General features: G+C 35.4%; 1 protein-coding gene across 1 annotated transcript in view; it reads left to right on the top strand.

Annotated features, from left to right (window-relative positions):
* The first annotated feature begins 6,687 nt into the window (after positions 1–6,687).
* The window catches only part of LOC136038647 (uncharacterized), a 29,259-nt gene continuing 9,214 nt past the window's right edge, over positions 6,688–26,732 (top strand). The window contains exons 1-2 of the mRNA XM_065721897.1: positions 6,688–6,831; positions 9,934–10,124. Coding sequence (XP_065577969.1) covers positions 6,696–6,831; positions 9,934–10,124 — 327 coding nt within the window. The 5' untranslated portion in view covers positions 6,688–6,695. The remainder of the gene's footprint in view (positions 6,832–9,933; positions 10,125–26,732) is intronic.

The following is a 26,732-nucleotide window of genomic DNA, read 5'->3' as shown; positions in this document are numbered from 1 at the left end:
TCTCTGCGTAGTACACTTTTATTCAAATACAACGCTTTAGGTCGCTATGTTTCGATACCTTTTTTCCACCCAGGATGTAATCAATTATATTATGTCTCGTGAAAGAACTCGATTAATGATTAGTTTACATCCAGCTTTAAGGTTGGCTAATTGTAAAGTTTCTTCGACAACCTTACAATCAGTGCAACCTTTCAAAAATTGTTATATGGAAATTAGGTACAACTTGGTTTCTTCGATTTTGTGAAAATGCCTGAATAACTTATACGTTTTTGTATAACTGAATAGCCCATTATTATTTTTTAGTTATATTGTATAAAAAAACCTAAAATATTCAAACTCTAAAATTTAACATGTTTACTGTCTATTGCAAATTTTTAATCATAGAACCATTTCATCAAAATAATGAAGAAAGAGTAAATACAGGACTTCAAAAGAAAATATCAGTAATTTTATGTACTAATTGAGGGGCTGGACACTCTTAGCTGATATTAGATTACAGTGTATTACATTGAATAACTAGCTTAACTTACAGCCCTTGCTCCTGGAGCTGCTGATGGGATTATTAGCCCCAGAGGCATGGTTACTTGATCTTAAGACTATTAAAAAAAAACACAGTTTGACTTTGAAATTTTGATCGGATGTATTTGGGGAGAAAATGGTGGCTAAGAGGGAGGGGCTGATTGTCCTCTGGTTACCTTTGATTCTTTAAAATTGAACTTGGAATTTCAGTTTACAACGAATGAATCTTTTCCAAAGTTTTTACGACCATCCCTTCTATAAAAACCTTAAATTTTAACAAGAGGTACCTTATAATAACTTAGAGGCCTTGCCCCGAGGATTCGTTATTTTTTTGTTAATCACGTTTTATTATTCTCTTGGATATTGTTTCAGTGCCCTTTTCGAAAGTCTAAAGTGACTGGAGGGTAACCAGCCCCCCTCGAAAAACACCTTCTGTAGAAAATATCCCTGGGAACAATCACCTCGCGGAAAATATTCCCGCTGGAAAATACATCCCCGTGAAAAATCTCCCCTCCAAAAATACCCCTTGCGGTTGGTTTTCTACCTCCTCTCAATTTTTACCTTCTCTCAGGGTAGGATCCATGATTTTCTTTAGCGGGGGTTGCATAAAAGGTTGCTTCGATGAACTTGCGGACAAAGAAACACCAGCAATTTAAAAGGAACCTCGACAATTATGCGTTGTAGGTAGGGAGTAGATATGGTAATAAATGTAATCTAAAATCTGGTGAGGGTTAAAGTTCTAATAAATTTGTTAGAATTAAAATGGTAAAAACATATTCATAAAAAAGTAGTACGTTATAAAAACTACCCAGCAATGAAAAAATAAAACCTGCTCACCATCTAAAAAAAAAAATTATATGTAATATTTTCTGTATAATTTTTCGCCTTTGCACTTCTGACCACTGTAGCGAGTGAGCTAAGCTTTGTATTGTAAAAAAAAAGAATGGTATTGAACTGCCTTTCGGGGTCATGTATTCTTTGTGACAAAGGTCAGACCATTTAGCATGTCACCTAACTCTGTGTCATCGCTTAAAAATTATGATAGTAAGGAAGAGTAGGAAATGAGGATTAAGATATAAGTTTTTTATTCACAATAGATTTATTAAACATTAAACATTAATTCTTTTAGGAGTGTAACAAGAAAAAGAGAACAAGAGACAGAAATAAAGAGATGACATTTAAAACGAGGGTTTTAAGTGTAGTTAATAAAGCATTAACTAGTCACTATTTCTTTATAAAAAAAATGTTTCAATAAACAGTGTAACTTTGACGAAATATTAGGGGTTATTAATCAGAATTCACTTTTTGTAACAACATAGCGTATCTTCCCACTTTTTAAAGTTCGGTATATTTTGCTTAAGTTACAGAGTTTAGTTTTATAAGAAAAAGTATATTTCTTTTTTTTTTACTCCCGCCATATCTATTTATTACACGGTCAATCTCTACCTAAATACTTCGGTGAACGTTTATAATGGTTAGTGCTGTCAGTCTAGAGTCCTGTCAGGTTAGAGCTCTTCGTTAGTATTTCTTCTTCTATTCATCCTAAAATATTCGGATAAAGACCAAAATCGTCAGAAAATTACAAACTTCAATAAAGATACATTTATGTATGCGCTTCAAACTAAATAATTACGTGTTAATGTATTTCACAGATATAGATTGGTGATTTAAATTTTCAGAGTTTCAAGCTGTGGTAGATTTCTACTTATTTATTTATTTTTTTTTTTAATCATGAGAAGTCCAGTTATTCAATGTAAACGCTTTAATCTCGATATATTTGTTGAGCACAAAATAAAAATTTGAAGCATTGGCTCAGATTTGGCATTAAGTAAGAGAATTGTCCTGTAAAGATTTTGATTTATAAACAACCAATCATGGAAATATAATTGGGTGGCATGTATCAAAATAAGTTTAAATTTCTCAGCGGTATATATAGCACTTTATATAATTTTATGAATAAATATATGCAACCCCTATGCAAAAACATAACTATATTTTGTAACTGGTTGGTATTAAGAAGGTGAAAACTCTGAAATAATATTGTAGTTGCATTCAATTTCCGTGGTCAACTCAAATAGTGTGAATTTTCACTTTTTTTTTAACATTTCATTGTTATTAAATATAAAATAAAATATTTATTAAAAATATTATAAAATATTTAATAAATATTAATATTTAAAATTATATAAAAAATATTAATATAAAATTTAATATTATAAAATATTAATAAAATATTTATTAAAAATAGAGTAAACGTTTGAAAAAAAAAGTTGCCCTTACATTGCTTCAAGCTGAGAAGTCACAGATCCATCTATACTGCCTAGAAAAAAAAACACATAATTATTTGCATTCTTTTATAAAATTTTTTTTCGAAAATCTATTTTTCTTAAATGACTACTCCGACCTTTAAAGGACTATTTCAACTCATATACTTAGTTTCAAGTGTATACTTTCAGGAACTTTTATTAAGGTTCAGTTATTTCTGAAGAGTTTTGCTTTTCTTTTAATATTTTAAGATGAACAGAGGAGGTGATATGCCATGTTATGCAGAGCTTTAACTAGATGAAAATAAGTTGTACAGTGACCACCATTTGCTCAGCGAAATTCAAACATAAATTAATAAATGGTTTGCACGCCTAACACATTTACTTTCTATTAGACAAATCCCCTTAAAAACAAAAAATGCTGTAAAACCACCCCACTTCGCAAAAAAGCAAACTCAAATCTTATGACACCCAAAAAAAGGGATGATATCAATTTCTTGGTCTCTGTGGCATAGCAAGACTCGAAAACAAGTTTTTGACAGTAAAAAAAGAAGTTTAAATATTAAGTTTTTAATCCCCGTTATAACATCACAATCCTGAAATATCATTTCGACAGCCTAAAGAAGTTAGCATTTTAGATTTCCCCTCCTTGTTATTACGAAATGAAGATTTTTGCCCCCCCCCCAGTTGGCTTTTGTCGTAATACAGGCATCAGAGAACCCCATTGCAGAAGTTTAAGCACCTTTTTAAGTTTTGTAATGTGTCCATTACTTACAGATAGTGTTTGTTTTTGGGAAACTTGCGGACACTTCTTGCGTGGGAGTTTTCTGAAGGGGGGGGGGAGTTTGAGGATTTTCCATGAGAAGCACGTTTTTTAATGGAGGGGGGGCAAGACTTACATAGAAATTCCTCTTGTCTACATTCCATAGCACTTCTCAACTAAACTAAAAAATAACAAAACTCAAATGAAATATTCAAATTTGGCAAACCCTATTTTCCGCAAGGGGGGTATTTCATAGGGAAGGGGGCTCCCTGGGAGAGGGGGTACAAATGCCTAGACCCGTAGACAGTGACAGGGTGAAGAGAAACCCCATTAACAAACATAAAAAAGGAGAAATGAACCTGGCTTTAAGAGTTTGTGACGTCCGATTTTTTTTATTTTGTGATAACAAAACAGTTTTTTTTACTAATCGTCTTGACAGTCATTTATATCATGACTTTTAAAAGCAAACAATTCCAACAAGCTTGAACATGTAAAGATTCTAACTTTTGTTTTACCCAATGTAAGTATGGTGGTTGAGTTGTACGAGAGTTCAGTTATACAAGGGTTCAGTCGCACGGTGGTTTAGTTGCACGGTGGTTCAGTTGTACGGTGGTCCAGTGGCTCGGTGGTTCAGTTGTTTGGGGTTCAGTTACACAGGGGTTTAGTTAAATGGGGTTGAGTTGCACGGGGGCTGAGTTGCACGAGGGATCAGTCAAATGAGGTTTAGTTACACAGGGGTTCAGTTGCACTGGGGTTCAGTTACATGGTGATTCAGTTGCACGGTAATTCAGCTGCATGGTAGTTCAGTTGCATGGTGTTTTAATTACAGTGGTTCAGTCGCCCGGGGTTCAGTTTCACGATGGTTCAGTTGCAATGGCTATGTTTGCACATCGGAAGGTTTGGAGATTTCATAATCTATAAACATATTTGGGGTCCAAGGGGGTACCCAGTGTCCAAAGGGGCGGTATGGGGTTTGAACCCCCATCGAAATTTTTGTCTGGCTCGTAAAAACGTAACACAAATGAATATAAATAAATTTTTGATGCTTTTTTTGTAATATGCCCCCTCGAACAAAATCCTGGATACATCCTCGTTATGATTTTCATGATTTTTTTCAGATTTTTTTTTTTTTTTTTTTTTTTTTTTTTTTTTTTTTTTAAATCTGTTGTCAAGCCGGGGAAAATCCAAGTATGGAAACGCTATCAACAAGACTTACTCTTGACACTTTGCGGTGATACCAAGCAAATGCTCCTTTGTCCTTGCTTGTTAAAATCAGAAACCCTTACTGATTACTTTTCATGCTGCAAGTAATTAAATAAACAGGATAAAACAAAGAAAATATCAACAACAACAAAGTCTAGTAGGATAAGACTATGCTTAGTCATTTTGCAGCCTATACAAACAAAAACATCTTTCAGTTATTTGCGCTATTCGGAACATCATTACAAACAGGCTATTTAAAATTCCTTATTTAAAGTACAGATCTGCTTACACTATTTTTATTTTGACAAGGCCTGGTTAGCTCTTTCGTAAGAAAAATAGAGCAGATTATTATTATTATTATTTTTTTAATTATTATGACGAGAAGTTCAAAAGCTTCTACTTGTGCTACCATGTCGTAAAAACTAGAAGTGGTCCAAGGCAAAAATTATGTGCAGGACCTTTTTCGGGGGGGGGGGGGACTGAGTAGAAGATTAAATGCTAAAAGTTGATAAAATTTACTTCCAAAAATCAGTAAAAGGTTGGTATTTGGAGAGGGGGAGATATCTTTCGCATACCGCGAGAATAATAGTTGGAGCAATTTGTTATCGGATCGCCTGCGTCCGTAGCTAACGTGTTGGCAAAATTGAATTTTCAGTCAATTGCTGTCAGCTGATAAATATTTTTTCCAAAGCAGCACACTTAACTTTTTAACAACGTTAACATCGAATGAAAGCTTTTTGATATATCCTCTTCATTCTTTATCCGTCAATCCAGATATTTCTGGGGTGACCTTTGGATCAATATTAGAAGAGATAGCTTCCCACGTTCCTTCTGTACGTACAAAAACGGTCGACATAATGCAACTTTGTGTCTGAAGCAATAAAGTTTGTAGAGTCACCGCATCGTCGTTTGTTCAAACGAACTGACATATTTTGCTTATTTTTCTTTTTCAGGGATAAACTTCAATTTTTTTGGCGAATCTTTTTTCGGTCAAGGATTAAAATTTTTGCAGCTATAATGACAGAAGAGTTACCCCTGGTTCCCATTGCTGCTTCAATCCCGATACGATTTTTTTCTGGCGGAACAGACGTACGACAGAATCGGATGGAGATTCACAAAGAAACGCAGACTTTTGTGTCGCTGCGACAAACAGCCAAAATTAATTAACAGCCAAAATTAGCTTTTCAATCAGCTTGGTTCCGATTTACGTATGAGTTGAAATTATTCAACGCATCCGACATTGCAGCAAAATGGATGGTTTTGCGTTGTTTGTCGAACGATTCGTGTCATTTGTCGCACGTCACAGGATTTTGCGCGAAATCGCAGCAGTGGGAACCTGGGGTTAGGACGGCTAGATCATGTTTAAGGACAAAGGATAATAGATACAAAAAGTCAGCTTTTTGTCCATCTACCGGGGCCAAGTGAATGGCGGGTCGTCCCCAAACGGGATAACAGGAGGTCAAAAGAAAGTATTTTAGGAAAATTAGAACTTCATCGGAGGGTATAATAAATCTTGCTTTGAACAAATTGGGATGGGGGAGGGGCCTGCGTAGCCATGTTGGTCTCAGGTTGTACAATGCGGTGTTAGTAGTAGTGGTAAAAGCCTGAAGGTTGTGCTGGTACGTTCCTAAGAAGCCATCCTTTCATTTAGACCAATACGGTGCCATAATTGAACAAAAACATGACAGTTTGAAACTCAATTAAAACATACGAAAATTTCTAAATACTACTAATTCGAAACTCTCCTTCTCGGAAGTGGCACACATACCGGTAATCGAATTCCTTAATTTGCATTACATTTAATTTAGGCCTAGCCTTCAATCTAATTGCGTTAATAGTTTGTCTCCCAGCAGAGATTACGAGTACCTTTTGGGCGGCGTTTTAAGCGAAAGTTACAATTTTAATAGAGGTGAAATTCTCATGCTGCTACAGTATTTGTTTGAATCATGACTCGAATAATATTTATTTTGGCGTGCGTTATCGGTAGCTTCGTTTGTGTCTATTCTGTTCCTTTATCAGAGTCTCAATTATTACCATCGTTTAATGACCTTGAAAACGAGATTAAAGCAAAAATAACTCCAAGTGAGTATGTATATTTTATTTCAGTTATCAGGGTTACTGATGCTTCCAGTATGCGCAAAATATGGAACGCCTCTTGTAAAATTGAACCTTAGCCTCAGAAAAACTTAAATTACGCCTGGGTTTGTCTCAATCAGGGTAGATTGGTGCAGCATTGGTGCAATAGTAAATCTATTGTTAGGGTGATGCTGGTATTAATTGGATAAACCTCTGCAGCTTGGGCGCAACTTTCTTTGATTTTTAAACCAGCTCTAATCACCAAATCTAACGTGCCAGAAATGCAAGTAAATAAGATGCAAAGTTTAGGATAAGCGTTCGAATTAAATCTGAAATGAAATTAACTCGAAAATAATCAAGGTGTAGTGTAGTAGCTTTTTGCCAACTCTGGTTGAGCTAATCTAATAAATTTTTATAGAATTAACCTAAAACTGAAATTAGGACCAGGAGAGTTTTTCAAGTACCCAACTCCACTCTTTTCTCTCCCTAGGACCACTTATTCTCAATGCCACTACTATTACTAATAACTCACTGCAGCATCAAGCCGCCTGAGGCCAACACAGCTACGCACGCTCCTCCTCCAGCCTAATCTATTCAAGGCCTCCCTCTTTACACCCTCCCATCAAGTTTCCATTTCCTTTAAATCTTTATTTATGACATCCTCCCAACCCAGACGAGGACGACCTGCTTTCTGTGTTGCTCCAGACGGTTGGCAAAGAAGGATAATATTCTCGATGCGCTTTGGAAAATTTTGGGTAGGGGGATTAAATCTTTCAGTAATGGATCAACAGCCCAAATAGAGGTCTGTTGAGGTGTTTTCCACCTTAAACCTCCATTCCTTTCTTTTTTGGAGAGCTCAGAAGATTTTAAGAAAATATTTTGTCTCTAAGAAAAAAAAGTGTTAACTTTATCTAAAAAAAGTAATTATTTTCAAACTTAAGACATATGCTCACAAAATCTTGAAAGCCATTCGAGAATGGAAGTGTCCGAGTTGAGAATTGAAAACGTCTTCTTGGGCCTAAATTTTATTGTTTAGATATTTTCATATAAGTCGACTATTTTTCAACTTGATGGAAAACCACTAAACTGCAATTTTACGCACAAAATAATGGCTATTGAGTTAGACTAGTATAAACACGTTATTCCCCGGGGGAGGTTTGAAAAAGAAAATATTGGAAATCATGGGCAAATTCGGAGAAATTTAAAGAGCTTTAGAGAGTGGGATTAGACCCAAAACCCTTAGCACCCCTTATCCTTCCCTGTGTACGCACGTGCCTGAATTAAGATTTTGTATTTCGTATTTTCTCAATTTATTTCCTCCTCAGGTACCAGTTTGACGGAAGCAAGGGGGATACGATACCCATTATTTTATTGTGTGTAAAATGGGTACTTTCGCATTATATGGTACACACTCAAGAATTTGGATCTACAGATCAGACAAAAACCGGTTTATGCCTCTCAGTATTCAAGAAAATTAGCTTAGGATCAGTTGAAATCTACGTTGTAGGCATATTTTTATTAAATATTTAATATATAGAGAGATGGTATTTTGGGTGGATTAGGTTATGTAAAGTTAGTTATTTCATGTAATGCGTTCTTTGCAGCCCTACCGCAATACATTGTTGTAGTTTCCATATATGTGCTACTAAAGTATTGTATTTTCATCATATTATGGTATATTTCATTATAATTAACCTAACTTCTCGAGTATGCACCACATAAAACAAAAGTACCATAAAATGGACCCAAATAAGAAAGTTCCAGTAAACAAAATTCTGTTTTGTTACACAACATATGGAAAAGTTGGTTTGTTAGAGTCAAGTGCCAGATGATATTAGTGACGGGCAAGGGTAGAGTGTGCAAAGGAAGATATTGGATATTTGCAGCTATTTGAAGATCCTCCCCTGGGCCGCATCTAGGATCTTTGTATGGGGGAGGAAAAGGGTACCTGGTGCGCTTTTTTTCAGGGACTGTTTACCAAAATAATGAAGATGGAGGAGTTTAACTCTCTTGGACTTCCTCTAAAGGTCTCAAATAAGTGTTTTTTTCCTACATTTTTAAGACCAATTTAGGAGTCCGATAAATATTTTTCTTGGTTTATATTAATTTTTTTTTTCCTTCTGTTTTGTCTACTAATTTACGAATCTGATAAATATTGCGTGAGAGGGGGGACGTCAAACCCAGTAACCCTCCTGACTAATGCTCGACCCCCTTCTCGCTAATAGACAGGATTGGAAAAAAAGGAATTTTTTTTTAGCCATTTAAATAAAGGAAGATAATTGCGAAATTATACAAACTTAGGTTGTGATTGCAATTACAATTTTAGGTAAAGTTTGAATATTAATTCAAGATGTTTGAGCACCTATAGTTTTGGGAAATAATGTATAATTTCTGTATTTTAAAATTTGGGGTGAATGGGGAAGGAGATTTTCAATCATTCGGGTTGAATATCTGCTCTATTTTTGATATTCAAAGGGGTCGAAGCCATCCTGGCCCTACCGTGTAGACAATCTTGAATAAAGGTGTATTTTGGAGTATTGTAGATGCAAAATTTGCAATTTGCAAAATCCAGGTCCCTTTTCCCTTTTGCTACGTAAATCATGACATTACCGGGCATTTGTATTGAACTTTTTGACTATTCTGAAAAAATTGCTTTCTTACAACTTCCATGTAATACCTTGACAGGCTTCAATGTTATCCAAGTAAAAAAACACGAAAGGGGATCGGTTATCCTCCAACCAATAAAAATGGCAATTTTAATTTCAAGTCTAACGAGTCCCCTCCCAAGTTCCTACAGCCGCCTCTTCCATACGAAGTGATCCGAGATAAATGTATGCGAGACACTCCGTTCTTTAATAAGTCATTGCTAAGACTCGAATTAGTGCGTTGACATTGATGAAGCTATAGAATCCATTTCATTTTTTTTTTTTTTTTTTTTTTTTTTTTTTTTTTTTTTTTTTTTTTTTTTTTTTTTTTTTTTTTTTTTTTAGTAATTCCAATAAACGAAAGCGTCACGAGTATAAAATTAGAATGTTCTCATATGAATAATCTGGCTCTATAAAAAGGAAAATACACATCCTCAATATAAAAGACATCTTGTAATTTCAGCCGTATTTGCTCTACAGGGAGTTGAGACATGTGGTGGAGGAGTTGGATATTGTGTGTTTGGGAACACTTGTGCTGACGTCGACCCCGAGTTCCATGACGATGAAAACGATGGCCATTGTATTGAAGTGGCTTACAAGGTCACACCATATGCACAATTTGTCTGTTGCAAGCATATTCCAATTCCATTTACGGTAAAAGAAATGAATTATAATTATTATCTTGTTTCGGTAATTTACAGTCATTTTAACGGACAATCAGAATTTAATTTTTAACGAAAAAGGAAAGAATCACCATCATATTCATATTCATTAGTTTATGTATCTTTTATTTATTAATTGAAGATTTAAAAGAGAGAAGGATACCTTATCCTTAGACCCAGCAACATATTTGGGTATTATTCTTAATTAAACTATGTATATTTTCTGTGAAAAGGTTGTTTTAGCTATGAATGAAGCTGCACTTGGACCTAGAATAGAAATGAAATTAAAACTTTTAATTGAGAGGCCGTTAAAAGCGAAATTTACTTTATGGTTATTCCTAAGACCTCGCAGGCCACTAAAGAGGGTCACTGCGTGACCCTTTGGTTTCATAGTGAAATAAAAAAAAAACGAAAAATAGAAGAATATAGTTTTTAGTGAATAAAAAGTTTGTTTGTTGGAAAGATATACCAATACCAGACAGGTCCTCAATAATATTTATGCTACAGAATTAGGTTGGACGGAAAGACGTATTATTGTTCATATAATACAACTCGTATCCTTTAAAAGGACAAAAAAGATACTTCCATGTGCAGTTTAGAATCGTTTGTGATAATAGACATTGAAAAAAAAATTATCCGCCCCTCCTAAGCAGTTCGAGGCTTAGGTTGAGGTCACCCTCTTTCTACTCGTAACTGTCTCTTGATGTCGTAAGAGCTTTTGACTCGTGTAGATTTGCATTAGTTTTGCATGGGGCCCATATGAAAGTTGCTGATGCTGAGTTAATTATTTGTCAAAGACATATGTATAGAAATCTGAAAGCTAAAATTAAAGATGGTAGTCTGCTATTTCAGATCCTGAAAGTTGTACGCCAAGGAGCTTTACCTTATCCAGTTTTGTTCAATAATTGCGTTACTGGGGCTCAGAATAAGTTGAACTATGCATTTATCGTCAAAGAAGTTGATTTCTCGCAAGTTACGTTTGCGGATAACTTACTGAATTTTTCCTGCATTTTCCAAGGATGCTCTTCCACTTTTGAGCTTCTCCAAGAGGATTATGAGCGCATAGATTTGAGTTCTGACACTAATACAACAGTTGCTCTACCATTTAGCTGTAACTGGCTCTGATTTTGTTAGCAGGGTTACTTACCCAGATATGCTTATTGAAGCAAATCTGAAAGGAACTGCAAACCTGGCACTGAAAAATTATGCCAGTAGGATTGGGCATGCGTATGCATCCCTTGCTTGGAATGTTTCGTATCCGATTAGAGTTCAGCGTTGTCAGTTACATGATAGCCTACAAGCTCCTCACCTACCTGATCTAGCTTATGGTTGGTTTTACTTTAAGGTTTATGTTTACCATACACATTTTTGACGATTTTTAAATAGACCGTGTACCATGTTCAAGTTTCAATGAAATCTGACAATTTTAGTACTATTCGATAACTGAGTCTCAGCTTTATAAATTCAAAGCATTACGTTTCCGAAATTTGCTTCATTCTTTTTTTTTAGAAAGAAAAATATTTTTTAAACATGTGGAATTTTGCGACTAAGCTGAAGCTACTATTTCAACCGAATGGACAAGGTATTTGTATCATATTGTTCATTAGCTTCAGATCTATTTAGTCACTGTGCCAGATTTTTCATATTGCTTGGAATTTCCTCTAGAAAATAATGTAAACTTGCTTGAAAAAGGAACCGCTAGATGGACTATGCCTCATTCGAAGAATATAGGCAGATCTGTTCTAAAGGGTGTTTATGTAATGCCTCTAGATTAGGCGATTACCGTTTTGTCTACCTGTCTGAATCTGAATAGTTTTAGCTGTCTTACTGTGGTACACAGCTTAGATACACAGCTACACACATTTTGTTGCATACACAGCTTAGATACGAATACCAGTTTCCTGTCTCCAGCCGCTAGTATCACTACCGCGCACTGTGTTCCAAAAATAAATCGAATTTTCATAGCTGTATATTGGTATCTAAACTGTGCTGTGGTAAGAGAAAGCAAGTTCATCACCTTTATTTTAGAAGCATTTGATGGGACTGCCAACGTGGTCAAGTAGCTTCTCTATAAAAAAAAAGTATCGACTGGTGACCCTAGCTGGGGTTATCGAGAAGCGAATTCGTGATTTTTCTACTGAATGCCAGGAATCTTCCCATCTTTAGTCATTTCTCTTTGTTCTGTGTTCATAGTTGCCAAAGTGTGTCTTCTTTCTTTTTTTTTCGTGTTTTTTACTCTGTCTCTTCTGGGCCCTGTCCAGTTTTTTTTGTGACGGATTGTAAATGAAATGATGATAATAAAAAGGGGAAAATATAAATAGGAAAGGAAAAATATTGCCATTTAAAATCGCTGAAAACAGAAGTTCTGATAGAACTTGCCTTTCCCGCCAAAGACATTTTCTGACGAGGTTCATGATGCCCCGCCTTGCCTTATCCACTTCTGTGCCGGTAGGTAGGTAGATGTAACATTTTATGCTATATAGAAAAGGATCGTTACAAAAAGACGGGGCATTATTGCCCACCCCCTCTTCTGGCACCAGTAATGCAGACATGGACCAGAAATATTCCCGGGAGTCCCAATTATCAACCCCTACAACCCCACTTTCCCAATAATCATTCTGTATTTATCAGAAAACAGACTCTTTGAGGCTTAATTGACTGAAGCTTTAAAATAATTGTCAGCAACATATTTCTGCAGTAAGAAGAAATATATCACCCGCAGCACCGTTATTAAAATTTAGCCCACATACAGGAAGGTGACAGATTATACCCCCCCTCTCTATCCCTTCACATATTTATCTGATGGATCAAGGACAGCTAAACAATTTTAGTGTTGAAATTGTTTTTTTTGAGGCATTTGCCTCCATCTCCGCCCATATAACGACCCAGCGTGCATCTTTCATAACACCTGATCGCAATTAGACTTAACTAAACATAATTTCATGAAAAACCCAGTAAATAAACTGAATTAAATCATTTATTTAGACAAAAGTCCATATTAACCATTCATCTAGTATTGATCTAGTATCAACAATTTGAATTCAATGAAGAAATTCTGGCGGGAATTCAATTCCTCCTTCCTGTTAATGCATAAAAGAGTCGTCCCTTTTATAGGATGTGTTTTCTTCTAGGAGTCATATGTATTTTGCTATAGTTATTTGGAGCTGTTTTCCAATGCCTATGTCTTCTGAAATATCTAAATTATACATTGTCATAATTGTCGTTTTATTCTTGAGTTTTAATTCATGGGGTGGCAAATGAACAATTTCAATTGAAATAAGAAATTCTGACGTGTATTGGCATGAATTCAATTTTTCTTTCTTTTAATACTTCACAGACGCCGAAATAACTTCTTTCCGTTTCAGGTGGATAGGAAATTCAGGCGTGAATTCGGTTTATCCTTCCTGTGGATCATGCAGACGCTAAAATAACACTTCTCTATTCAAGGGTGAAAAATCAGTAATTTCAGTTGGGTTAAGTAATTCTGGCATGAATTCAATTCGTTCTTTCTGATTATTCTTGACAGACTCACGCACACTAAACTAACACATTCCTTTATTCTATCATAATTTGCTTTGTCTCCTAACAACAGATTTTGTTGTGCAAAATTTTCCTCTGCAATTCAATGTGGTTTTTGCTGTTCCTTTTTCGATGCCTTTTTCTTTAGCTGTTCAAAGTCATTTGTTATCTTCTATGATTTCGAATCCGCAATCCATACTAAAAACGATACGAACACTCCTGGAGGGGGTGAGTTTAAAGAGAGTAGATATAGTGGGTACCGCTAAAATTGTAACAAATTTAAACCTAGTTTTTGTAAGTCTATTGCGCTTTGACTAACCGCTTGGGGACGGTTTTTAAACCTTTAGGGGATTCTTTTAGGGGGGGGGGATTTTTCCTTATATTCAACGGGAATTTCAATAGAAAGTGATCTGTTATAGGTGACACAGAGCACAAAAAGCGAAACATCATTTTTTGGGAAATAGGTAAAATACTTGGGTTATTTTGATATCAGCGAATATCCAGTAGGTTTCCACAAAACCGTGATGAATTATACATAGCTTTAGTAGCTCTACCCTGTTTCGTTTCAATTACACGTTAATTATACTGTTTTCTTAATGTATTTATTTCAATAAAATTCAATAATTACAAACCAACATCAATTGAAATTTCCCAAGCATTTGCTTACTTAATTGCGTATAGTTTCAGCTCTTCTTGAAAATGACGGATAAGTTGAGATTTTTTGAAAAGGTCTTCAGTAATATTTTACCTTGGGTATGCGGAAGAAAATTTTACGAATTAAATTTAAAGTTGTGTTCAAAAATACAAAAGGCTTATTTAAGTTATTTTTTTCACGAATCCCGAGCAATTCTCAACTAGCCCCATTGTTCAGCAATTTCTTGCTAAGAAAATGTATTGATAAAAAGGGGCTCCCAAGAAAATTTAAAATTTAATCTATTCCACCCTCAGAGTTTTATGCACTTCGTACCTTAGTCTTGGTTTCAAAATTGAGCTCGAGTCCAAAAAACCTAACGGCATATTTATGTTATTTTTTCATCAGAATCATCACAGTATTAATTAAAAAAAGAAGAAAATTTGATGAAATATTATTTCCAAAACCTTTCAACTAATCATGGAATTTGGCACTTCCTTCAAAGGAAACGTGGTTGAACTGCAAGATTTACCCTTGGTCGGGCGGAAGTACGAAAGAAGTGGGCTCTCAAGAAAAATCTATAATTTTGATTTGTTCCGCCATCAAGGTTTTTACGCACTCAGTACAATGAAAGTCAAGAGTTGATAATGTTTTAGTTCGACATATGAAGAATCAGCATCACGATTTTAAAATTCATACACATAAATTCATTCACATTAAGGTCATTACTTGTTCTAATTGGTTATTAAATCCCTGGTTAGGAAAGGTAATGAAACTAATGCACGAAATAAAGACAAATATCAAAATAGATTCAAAACTTTCTCTCTGGATTAACCCAATGATAGTTTAAATAGATTATGAAAAAGAGTTTAGAGGAGTAGATTACTTCTGTAAAGCTGCTATTTATGTAAATACTATCTATCACGAAAAAATCCTCTCCCACCTCTGGTAAAATAACAAGAGCTATGAGCTCATATGGCACTTGTGACGAGGCGAGAAGAGCTAAGAGCCAAGAGATCATATGGTATGAGCTTTAACAAAATTCTATGAATCAATACATTGATTTAAAAAGGAAAATAAGAGGCTTAATGCCGGTCAGGATTTAAAATAAGAGCTCTGAGTCACGATGTCCTTCTAAATATCAAAATTCATTAAGATCCGATCACCCACTCGTAAGTTATAAATACCTAATTTTTTCTAATTTTTCCTCTCCCTTTAGCCCCCCAGATGGTCGAATCTGGGAAAACGACTCTATCAAGTCAAATTGTGCAGCTCCCTGACACGCCTATCAATTTTCATCGTCCTAGCACGTCCAGAAGCACCAAACTCGCCAAATCACTGAACCCCTTCCCCCAACTCCCCCAAAGAGAGCGAATCCAGTACGATTCTGTCAATCACGTATCAAGGACATTTGTTTATTCTGTCCACCAAGCTTCATCCCGATTCCTACACTCCAAGTGTTTTTCCAAGATTTCCCCCTCCAACTCCCCCCAATGTCAAACGATCTGGTCGGTATTTGAAATAAGAGTTCTGAGACATGAATTCTTTCTAAAAATCAAATTTCCTTAAGATCTGATCATATATTCGTAAGATAAAAATACCCCAATTTTCACATTTTCCAAGAATTCCGGTTCCCCCCTCCAACTCCCCCCAACGTCACAGGATCTGGTCAGAATTTAAAATAAGAACTTTAAAGCACAAGATCCTTCTAAATATCAAATTTCATTAAGATCTGGTCACCCTTTCGTAAGTTATAAATACCTCAATTTTCAAAATTACCCCCCCTCCAATTCCACCAAAGCGAGCAGATCCGGCCCGGTTACGTCAGTCACGTATCTTAGACAGGTTTTTATTCTTCCTATCCAGTTTCATCCTGATCTCACCGCTTTAAGTATTTTCTAAGATTTCCGGTCCCCCCCCCCAACAGCCCCCCCCCCAAATTACGCTTGATCCGGTTGAGATTTAAAATAAGGGATCTGAGTTACGAGGTCCTTCTAAATATGAAGTTTTATGAAGATCCGATCACTCCTTCGTAAGTTAAAAATACGTCATTTTTTCTTATTTTTAAGAATTAACCCCCCCCCCCAATAGATCGGATCCATTCCAATTATGTAAATCATGTATGTAAGACTTCTGCTTATTTTTCCCACCAAGTTTCATCCCGATCCCTCCAATCTAAGCGTTTTCCATGATTTTAGGTTCCTCCACCCCAAACTTCCCCCAACGTCATCAGATCCAGTCAGGATTTGAAATAAGAGCTTTGAGACACGATATCCTTCTTAATATCAAATTTCATTGAGATCCGATAACCAGTTCGTAAGTTAAAAATACCTCATTTTTTCTAATTTTTCAGAATTAACCCCCCCCCCCTCAACTACCCCAAAGAGAGCGGATCCGTTCTGTTTATGTCAATCATGTATCTAGCACTTGTGTTTAATTTCTCCCACCAAGTTTCATCCCGATCCCTCCACTCTAAGTGTTTTCCAAGTTTTAGGTTTCCCCCTCCAAACTCCCCCCAGTGTCACCAGATCCGGTCGGGATTTCAAATAAGAGCTCTAAGACACGATATCCTTCCAAACATCAAATTTCATTGAGATCTGATCACCCGTTCGTAAGTTAAAAATACCTCATTTTTTCTAATTTTTCAGAATTACCCCCCCCCCCTAACTACCCAAAAGAGAGCAGATTCGTTCCGATTATGTCAATCATGTATCTGGGACTTGTGCTTATTTTTCCCATCAAGTTTCATCCCGATCCCTCCACTCTAAGTGTTTTCCAAGATTTTAGGTTTCCCCCCTCCAACTCCCCCCAATGTCATCAGATCCGGTCGGGATTTAAAATAAGAGCTCTAAGACACAATATCATTCCAAACATCAAATTTCATTAAGATCCCATCACCCATTCATAAGTTAAAAATACTTCATTTTTTCTATTTTCTCCGAATTAACCGGCCCGCCACTCCCCCCCCCAGATGGTCAAATTGGGAAAACGACTATTTCTAATTTAAGCTGGTCCCGTCCCTGATACGCCTGCCAAATTTCATAGTCCTAGCTTACCTGGAAGTGCGTAAAGTAGCAAAACCGGGACCGACAGACAGACAGACAGACAGACCGACAGAATTGGCGATTGCTATATGTCACTTGGTTAATACCAAGTGCGATAAAAAACGCATCTTTTTTGGTATTTAGACTGAAAAATTCTTTTTTTTGTTTTTCATTGAAGAAAAACACACAACAAAATCACCCTCCTAGATTTTGAAATATATATTCCCCCCCCCCTATATGTTCATTAATATAGGCCATAGAATCCGCATTCCATATTTTTTTTTAGTGGTGCAATATTTCATACTACTTTTATCAGTTACGAAATTGAAACTCTTTTTAAGTAACTATTCAAACCGGAAGCATTTTTTTTTTCGTTTTTTTTTTTGCTATTCTAAGATCGTCATTTATCAAATATTGATGTTGAAGTAGGCAGAATAAGGGAATTTTAGTCTATAATATATATCTTTTTTCTCCGTAAAAAAACTAATAAAGAGTTAAAGCGATGATAAAGAAAAGAATATGAAATATAACTAGTTATGAATGTGATTGCATAAGACTCTACTGAACAGAAGAACTGAGGGGTTTTCCATGTACCTAAAACAGGAAAGAATCTTATGTTCTAAAGAATTTTAACGTTTAAAGCCAAACTATGGCTACTATGAGGCTATATTTCCCATCACTAATCAAAAATGCCTCAAAATCTCTTCCAGATCTAAGCTTTATAAAAAAGATAAAAATTTTAAAATAAATAATTTTTTCTGATGGAAGTAAAGATCAAATATGGACCTTAAAAAGAACACAAATTATTGCTTGTCACTTTTTGCAACATATGTCTGCAATATTGGTTCAAATAAACTGGTTCGTAATATTGCTCTAAATTTGGATTTTGGAAAACTAGCACTTTACTCAAAACTGATCTTACTGGAGGTTTTGAGACAATAAGAATTGCATACTGAAATTCAGTGAGTGGTTTCATTGCCGCTGAAAGACTATTGGGAAAGAATACTATGCATCGAACAGTTGGTAATGAACTGTAGCAAGGAGCGACCCGGCTCAATGGTAACCGAAAATCTAAAAAAATGGAATTTTGATATCAATAGTAACATCAAAAGAATCGCATTTCGCATTGGAATTTCGCATTTTTTGCCAGAAGACATATCCCGGATGCGTGTTATTTTTTTTTATTTTTTTCCCCAGGGGTGATCGTATCGACTGAGTGGTCCTAGAATGTCGCGAGAGGGCTCATTCTAACGGAAAATTAACAGTTCTAGTGCCCTTTTAAAGTGGCCAAAAAATTGGACGGCACCTAGGCCCCTCCCACGCTCATTTTTTCCCAAAAGTCACCGGATCAAAATTCTGAGATGGCCATTTTATTCATCATAGTCGAAAAACCTAATAACTATGTCTTTAGGGATGACTTACTCCCCTGCAGTCCCCGTGGGAGGGGCTGCAAGATACAAACTTTGACCTGTGTTTACATATAGTAATGGTTACTGGGAAGTGTACAGGCATTTTCAGGGGGATTTTTTGGTTTAGGGGGAGAGTTGAGGGGGGGGGGTTACGTGAGAGGATATTCCAATGGAGGAACTTCTCATGGGGGAAGAGAATTTCAATGAAGTGGGTGCAGCATTTCCTAGCATTATTTGAAGAAACAATGAAAAAATAAATATGAAAAGTTTTTTCAACTGAAAGTAAGGAGCAGCATTAAAACTTAAAACAAACAAAAATTATTACGCATATGAGGGATTTACCTCCTCGTAATACCTCACTCTTTACGCTAAAGTATTTTTAGTAATTTCAACTATTTATTCTACGGCCTTTGTGATTCAGAGGTAATTCTTAAGGATTTGGGAATTGGGACAAAACTTATGCTTTAGTGTAAAGAGCGAGGTATCGACGAGGGTTGAGCCCCCTCATATACGCAATAAAAACATACAAATATTGAAGTTCGTTACGTAAGTTAATTCGTAAGTTACGTATATTTTTTACCAATGAAAACGTTCGTAAGAAATCAAAAGTTCCAGTTGCCTTTTTAAGTAATCAAAAAATTGGAGGGCAGCTAGGCCTCCTCCCTTTTTTCTCAAAATCTTCCAATTAATTAATATGCAAATTTATTTTTAATTATTTACGTGCGGAGAACCAAGATCAAAACATGCATTAATTCAAAAACGTCCAGAAATTAAACATAAAAAAACAAGTTTTTTTAAAATGAAAGTAAGGAGCAACATTAAAACTTAAAACGAACAGAAATTACTCCGTATATGAAAGGGCCTTTCCTCCTCAACGCCCCGCTCTTTACGCTAAAGTTTCTTACTGTTTTAAAAAGTAGAGTTAAGAGAAAAGTCAATTTTTAGCGTAAAGAGTTAGGCATTGAGGAGGAAAAGCCCCTTTCATATACGGAGTAATTTCTGTTCGTTTTAAGTTTTAATGTTGCTCCTTACCTTCATTTAAAAAAAACTTGTTTCTTTTATTTAATCTCATACAAGATACTTACAGCTCCCCATGTGGAACAACGAGAAAAATGACTTTTTTGTATTGCTAGCACTAAGTGTCGCTGTAAAAGAGCTGTTTAAGGTCTCATTTAAAGGATAATTTTATATGTCTATGCGCTCTTTAGAAATTTATATTGATAGCACCGCCAGAAGGTTCAGTATGGTACCAAAGTGACACTTTTTGGTGTCATACCTGGAATGGAAAGGCTAGGAAGCATGAAAAGGGTACCATCACAATTTCCATAATAAAAAACTTTAAACCTGGGTTTTACAATCCTTCCTCTTGTATACTCTTCCTCCCATCCTCTAGCAATTTTCAGTAGTTGGGGGATGACTAGCAGAAGTAGCAGGCTATTGCAGCATCGGAGAGAGATGTTTAGTGTCTCATTTTAAAGCTCTTGATCATATGCACGAGCTCTTTGATAATTTGTCTCGATAACTCCATCATACAGTTCCATATTGCACCAAAAATGACATTTTTTAGTGAAATATTTGGAGTGGAAATCCTGGAAAGCATGAAAAGGGTAGCATACACATCTCCATGGTTGATAACCAAACAGGACTTTTATACTCCCATATTCTTTGTGTAACCCCTCTCAGCCCCTACAGCAACCTAGTGAACAGCAAACCACAGCTCATAGCAACCAAAAGCATAAAAACGCGTTTTGAAAAAAAAAGAAAAGATAATGTCCTTCAGTTTTCTAAAATTTCTATAAGAATTTCACGATATTTTGCAGATTGAATAGAACAATATTTTATATATACCATTACATTTTAGAATTAAAGACAGTTCTAAATGTACTTGACATTTGCACTCTGACAAAGCAAACACCATTACATTAAAATCCCCCAAGCAGAAGAGTTAACGGTCCATAGTCAGCCGTTAAATCAATCTGCAATACGGATTAATTTTTGTGTCGGGTAGGCTGTAACAAAAAAATGTACACGCGAGCAGACTTTTTATGAGGTCATCGGCTGGCCTCTTCTGAAGGAAACATGCTACACAAATAAAAGCAATACAATTAGATTCTTTATTTTATGCTATTTTGAAAAATCATGGACACTTTTTCTGACAATGTACATCCGTTCTATCCCTAATAATGTGTTTTCCCCTTAACTGACATCGTGATCTGTCGTAGGGTTTATGCTGAAACGAGTTTCGTAATTCAAACTTGAACAAGTGACTTCTAAACAATAGAATTGTGGATATAAATGTGATTTGAAATGATTTTAAAAGTGGATAACAATGAAAGGAAATACGATAATTTAAATCACACGCTTTGCTGCATTTTCTAAAATAAGAATTTCTTTGCTTTAGTGTCTCCTTGTTTATTTTTAATATATATTCAGGGGCTATATCTGGGACCCTCAACATGACGGTACTTTGTCAGACAAGTGATATTTGGAAATAGCGTAAAATAAGGAATCTGATGGTACTATTTTGACATGTAAAATCATGTTTCCTTCAGAGAGGTCAACTAATGTGATTTCTGTTCCTTTGTTTGGAAAACTAGGAGTTCAAAATATTTTACAAGATTGCGGCATAAAAATTGCAATAACAATAATAGCAATTTTCGTAAATTATATTAATTACGCACCATAAATAGTTTCAACGTCGTTAAGGTTTCTTACGTTTCGGAAATTTTTATCGCTAGATAATTTTTTTTAAACTTTTAGTTACTGTAGGCCGTGGTTCGCTCTTCCTAGATTGCAGCTATTGCTTGCAATCAGCTAATAATAAGACTTAATTCCTAAGTCTAGGCTATTTAATATCAATTTTTAGCTAAAAAATAAACAATTGTAGGTTTTTAACAGTGACACCAGTTCATGAAAATCTTGGGGGAGGGGGGCAAAATGCATTTTTCAAAATCAAAGGGAGGCAACACTGTTATTGTCTTCTATGGCAAATACCGAAAAAGGTATTTTTCAATGAAAAGACCAGAAAAGGTATTTTTTAAGTCTTGGGGAGGGGCAATATAGGGACCAAGTGCACCCCAACTGGTGCTACTAGTTTTAAGTATGTTCACAGTAAACTTGTTCGACTAACTATTCCTAAATATTTCGTTTTAAGACATGTGTTCCCTCTTAAACAAGTAATTTTGCAAGAGAGATGCAGCTGTAACGGCCAATGTTCCTACTACCTGAACAATTGTTTAGGGTCATGGAACTATTATTAATAGATGCATCTTGTCTTTTGGAACATCTTTTTTCTCTTGCAAAACTACCGCAAACTCACCGTTATGGAGTTATTCCGGCACAAATATCCTGTATTCACACATATAGAATTGCAATCATTTCCGTTTTCGTTGATCGGATATTTAAAATCGCGAATTTGTAATAGTTTAGAAACAAATTTGGGCTATATATTTGCACATCAGGGGAGTGGGAATGAGGCATAGCATATATAAAAATACGTAAACTAACCATTACGGTATTTAATATATGCTGTGTTTTACCCTCCCCCCCCCCCTGATGTGAAAATATATAATAACTCCATAACGGCTAGTTTGCAGTAATTTTGCAAAAGAGAAAAGATGTTCAGAAAGTCAAAATGCATCTGTTAACAATAGTTTCATGACCCTAAACAATTGTTCCGGTAATTGGAACATTGACCGCAGTAACTTGTACAAAATGGACATGATATCTATATCATTGGATCCCATTAGTCTCAGATCTAACCATTTCATTGAGCCAAAACTATCATATTGCTTAGACTCTTTCTTGGGGAAGGATCTAAACTTGCTTAAAACTTGGAAAATTATCCTCTTTTCAATCTAAAAAAGTATATATATCAAGTTTAAAAAAAATAATTTGGCAGATGTTCTCAACTAACATCTCAGCTATGAAATAATATCAAAATTGCAGTCTTTCGTATGTATATAATGGAACCACAGGAGAGCAGAAACGTAACAAACTAAAAATTACACAGAGAACGTAAACTTTAGAACTAGAAACTCGGCTGTTAAAAAAGTCATTATCGTCACGATCAGTTAATAAAATATCATGATTAAAGAATCAACAAACCACAAAAACCAGCATGATTAATTGACCACAAATGCTACAGAAGGTCAGCTAAAACCTCAGCCTGCAAAGTAAATTATTGGTTTTTAAAACGTGGAGTTTCCTAAAATTTGGAAAGGTTCTAATTTTTGTTCCTTTTTCGTGAATTCTGAGCATTTGAGGTACCGTAATTTACAAGGAATACTAAACAATTTTTTAAGCTCTGCACCACTTTTATAAACTCTAAATTGGCAATACAACTCTGCAGTACTTGACAAACCTCTAGGGATCCTTTCCCAAAGGTTACCCTTCCTTAGTTCCTCCAGAGCCATCGGTGGCGCATAGGGCGTCGACAAAGCATCTCCATTCGTCTCGCATTGGTACTGCAGCGATGACGTCTTCCCATTCAGGTATTAGTGAGGTGCCGGCCGTCCTCAGATCTCGGTCATGTGTTCGTCTCAATGTATTTTAACAAGGTTACCCTGATAAAAAGGCTCGCAGTGCGTAGTTACTCATTCGCCTATATATCATTCTAATCAATATACTTGCATCGTATGAAATGTTATAAAGGTACTTGTGTATTATTCAGAACACACTCAATAATTGAAGTTAGGTTCTTTCGTGAAACAAACTACGATGTCAGGTTAGGTTATAAAGTCATGTTGTGTCCATTGACGCACTGTTTTGTTGTGGGCAATAACCACTTATCCTGGAAAAACATAATTGCCTCTTTTTCAGTCTTTGGCAAATCCCAAATCTTCATTTCAAATCCCATTTTCAAACACTATCTTCTACCATTATCCGTAGCAAACTAAATTGAGTTATGTCTTTGTGGTTATGAAACCGGATTTTGTCAGCAAAATTCTTGAGTGTCTTCTGAATTGAATCAATTAAATAATGAAAAAGTACCAAATATTTAATTAAATGTACCTGCATCATAGTTTGTTTCACGAAAGAACCTAACTTCACTTATTAAGTGTGTTCCGAATAATATACAAGTATATTCACAATATAACCTTTGCTCATTAAATTAGAATTTCCTTGTTGAAACTAATTGTATTTGAATGAATAAAGCAACAGAATGGCCAGTGAATCAGCAAAACCTGGAAGCCGTCATGATTAACAGATGCTTCTGAAAGTCGCCTTAAAAATTTACATTTAGGAAAGAACTGTTTCAGAAGGAAGATACAAAGAAAATAATGAAAGCGAAAAAATTGCCAAATACACCAAGTCAAAAGACAACAATAAAAATATTATGCTTCTGACATTCCAAATGACAATTTTATTTTGCAAAAATGACCAAGTAGACCAAACTTGACACCTTGTCACTAATTCTACCATCAGTTTTGACGCCCTGGGCAACAAAGGTGCAGTCACTTAGTAAGAAAATTTTAGCACTTTTGAAAATTTTTGAATTGAAAATTCAAAATTTTTTGAATTTTTTCAAATTGGTACTTTTTGCCAATTTTAGCATTTTTTTCAATTTGGCACTTTTTGAAGTGCCAAAAATTGAAAATTTTTGGCACTTTTGAACTCAGGAGGATTGCTGTTTTTTTCCTTTTTATTCTTCTCTCGTATTTTCTGTATCACTTGATTCAAACAGTGCTGCAACAATCGAAATAGAAAACAAAAAATTAGAGCCAAATTCTACAAATTTTGAGGTCAGCTTTCACCGTTAATCCAGAGTCCGGCTAAATTTTAGAAGGAAGATTTTCAAACTCACCGTTATGGAGTTATTATATATTTGCACATTAGGAGGAGGGAGGGGGGGGGGTAAAACATAGCATATATTAAATACAGCAATGATTAGTTTACGTATTTAATATATGCTATGCTTTACCCCCATCCCCCTGATGTGCAAATATATAGCCCAAATTTGTTTCTAAACTATTACAAATTCGCGATTTCAAATATCCGATCAACAAAACGGAAATAATTGCAATTCCATATGTGTAAATACAGGGTATTTGGGGAGGGGGAGGTAAACATTACAGGATTTGGGGGGATTAAACTTTAGGGGTGGGGGTAAAGCAACGCCCCGCTCTTTATGCTAAAAATTGACTCTTTCTCTTAACTCTACTTTTTAAAACAGTAAGAAACTTTAGCGTAAAGAGCGGGGCGTTGAGGAGGAAAAGCCTCTTTCATATATGGAGTAATTTCTGTTCGTTTTAAGTTTTAATGTTGCTCCTTACTTTCATTTAAAAACTTGTTTTTTTAATTTAATTTCTGGACGTTTTTGAATTAATGCATGCTTTGATCTTGGCTCTCCACAAGTAAATAATTAAAACGAAATTTGCATATTAATTACTTGCAATTAATCGGAAGATTTTGAGAAAAAAAGGGAGGAGGCCTAGCTGCTCTCCAATTTTTTGATTACTTAAAAAGGCAACTAGAACTTTTAATTTTTTACGAACGTTTTTATTCGTAAAAAATATATGCGTAACTTACGAATTAACTTACGTAACAAACTTCTATATTTGTATGTTTTTATTGCGTATATGAGGGGGTTCAACCCTCGGCGATACCCCGCTCTTTACACTAAAGCATAAGTTTTGTCCCAGTTCCTTAAGAATGACCTCTGAATAAAAAAGGCCGTAGAATAAATAGTTGAAACTACTAAAAATACTTTAGCGTAAAGAGTGAGGTATTACGAGGAGGTAAATCCCTCATATGCGTAATAATTTTTGTTCGTTTTAAGTTTTAATGCTGCTTCTTACTTTCAGTTGAAAAAACTTTTCATATTTATTTAGTAAATATGTAGAATAAATAGTTGAATTTACTAAAAATATTTTAGCGTAAAGAGTGAGGTATTACGAGGAGGTAAATCCCTCATATGCGTAATAATTTTTGTTCGTTTTAAGTTTTAATGCTGCTCCTTACTTTCAGTTGAAAAAACTTTTCATATTTATTTTTATATTATTTCTTCAAATAATGCTAGAAAATCCTGCACCCACTTCATTGAAATTCTCTTCCCCCATGAGAAGATCCTCCATTAAAATAAACTCCCACGTAACCCTCCCCCCTCAAATTTCCCCCTAAACCAAAAAAATCCCCCTGAAAATGCCTGTACACTTCCCAGTAACCATTACTATATGTAAACACTGGTCAAAGTTTGTATCTTGCAGCCCCTCCCACGGGGACTGCAGGGGAGTAAGTCATCCCTAAAGACATAGTTATTAGGTTTTTGACTGTGGTGAACAAAATGGCTATCTAAGAATTTTGATCCGGTGACTTTTGGGAAAAATGAGCGTGGGAGGGGCCTAGGTGCCGTCCAATGATTTGGCCACTTAAAAAGGGCACTAGAACTGTTAATTTCCGTTAGAATGAGCCCTCTCGCGAAATTCTAGGACCACTCAGTTGATACGATCACCCCTGGAAAAAAACAGCAAAAAAACAAACAAAAAAACAAATAAACACGCATCCGTGACCTGTCTTCTGGCAAAAAATGCGAAATTCCACATTTTTGTAGATAGGTGCTTGAAACTTCTATAATAAGGTTCTCGGACACGCTGAATCTGATGGTGTGATTTTCGTTAAGATTGTATAACTTTTAGGGGGTTTTCCCCCTTTTCTCTAAAATGAGGCAAATTTTCTCAGGCTCTTAACTTTTGATGGGTAAGACTGATCTTGATGAAACTTATATATTTGAAATCAGCATTAAAATGTGATTCTTTTGATGTAACTATTGGTATCAAATTCCATTCTTTAGAGTTTCGGTTACTATTGAGCCGGGTCGCTCCTTGCTACAGTTCGTTACCAACTGTTCGATGCATGAAAATGGCGATTCAAATAGTGCATTCTCTTTTTTGCCGCTTTAGTGCTGTACTGAAAAATACAAAATAAAAAAAAACACAATTAGGTCCAGAATAGTTCTTAATACCCAGCTCTCAACAGTCTTTCAACGGCAATGAAAC

Source organism: Artemia franciscana, chromosome 18 (genome assembly GCF_032884065.1).
Source record: "Artemia franciscana chromosome 18, ASM3288406v1, whole genome shotgun sequence".
NCBI classification, from domain to species: domain Eukaryota; kingdom Metazoa; phylum Arthropoda; class Branchiopoda; order Anostraca; family Artemiidae; genus Artemia; species Artemia franciscana.
Note: the sequence above shows the minus strand (reverse complement) of the source record. Positions and strands in the feature narration are given on the sequence as shown.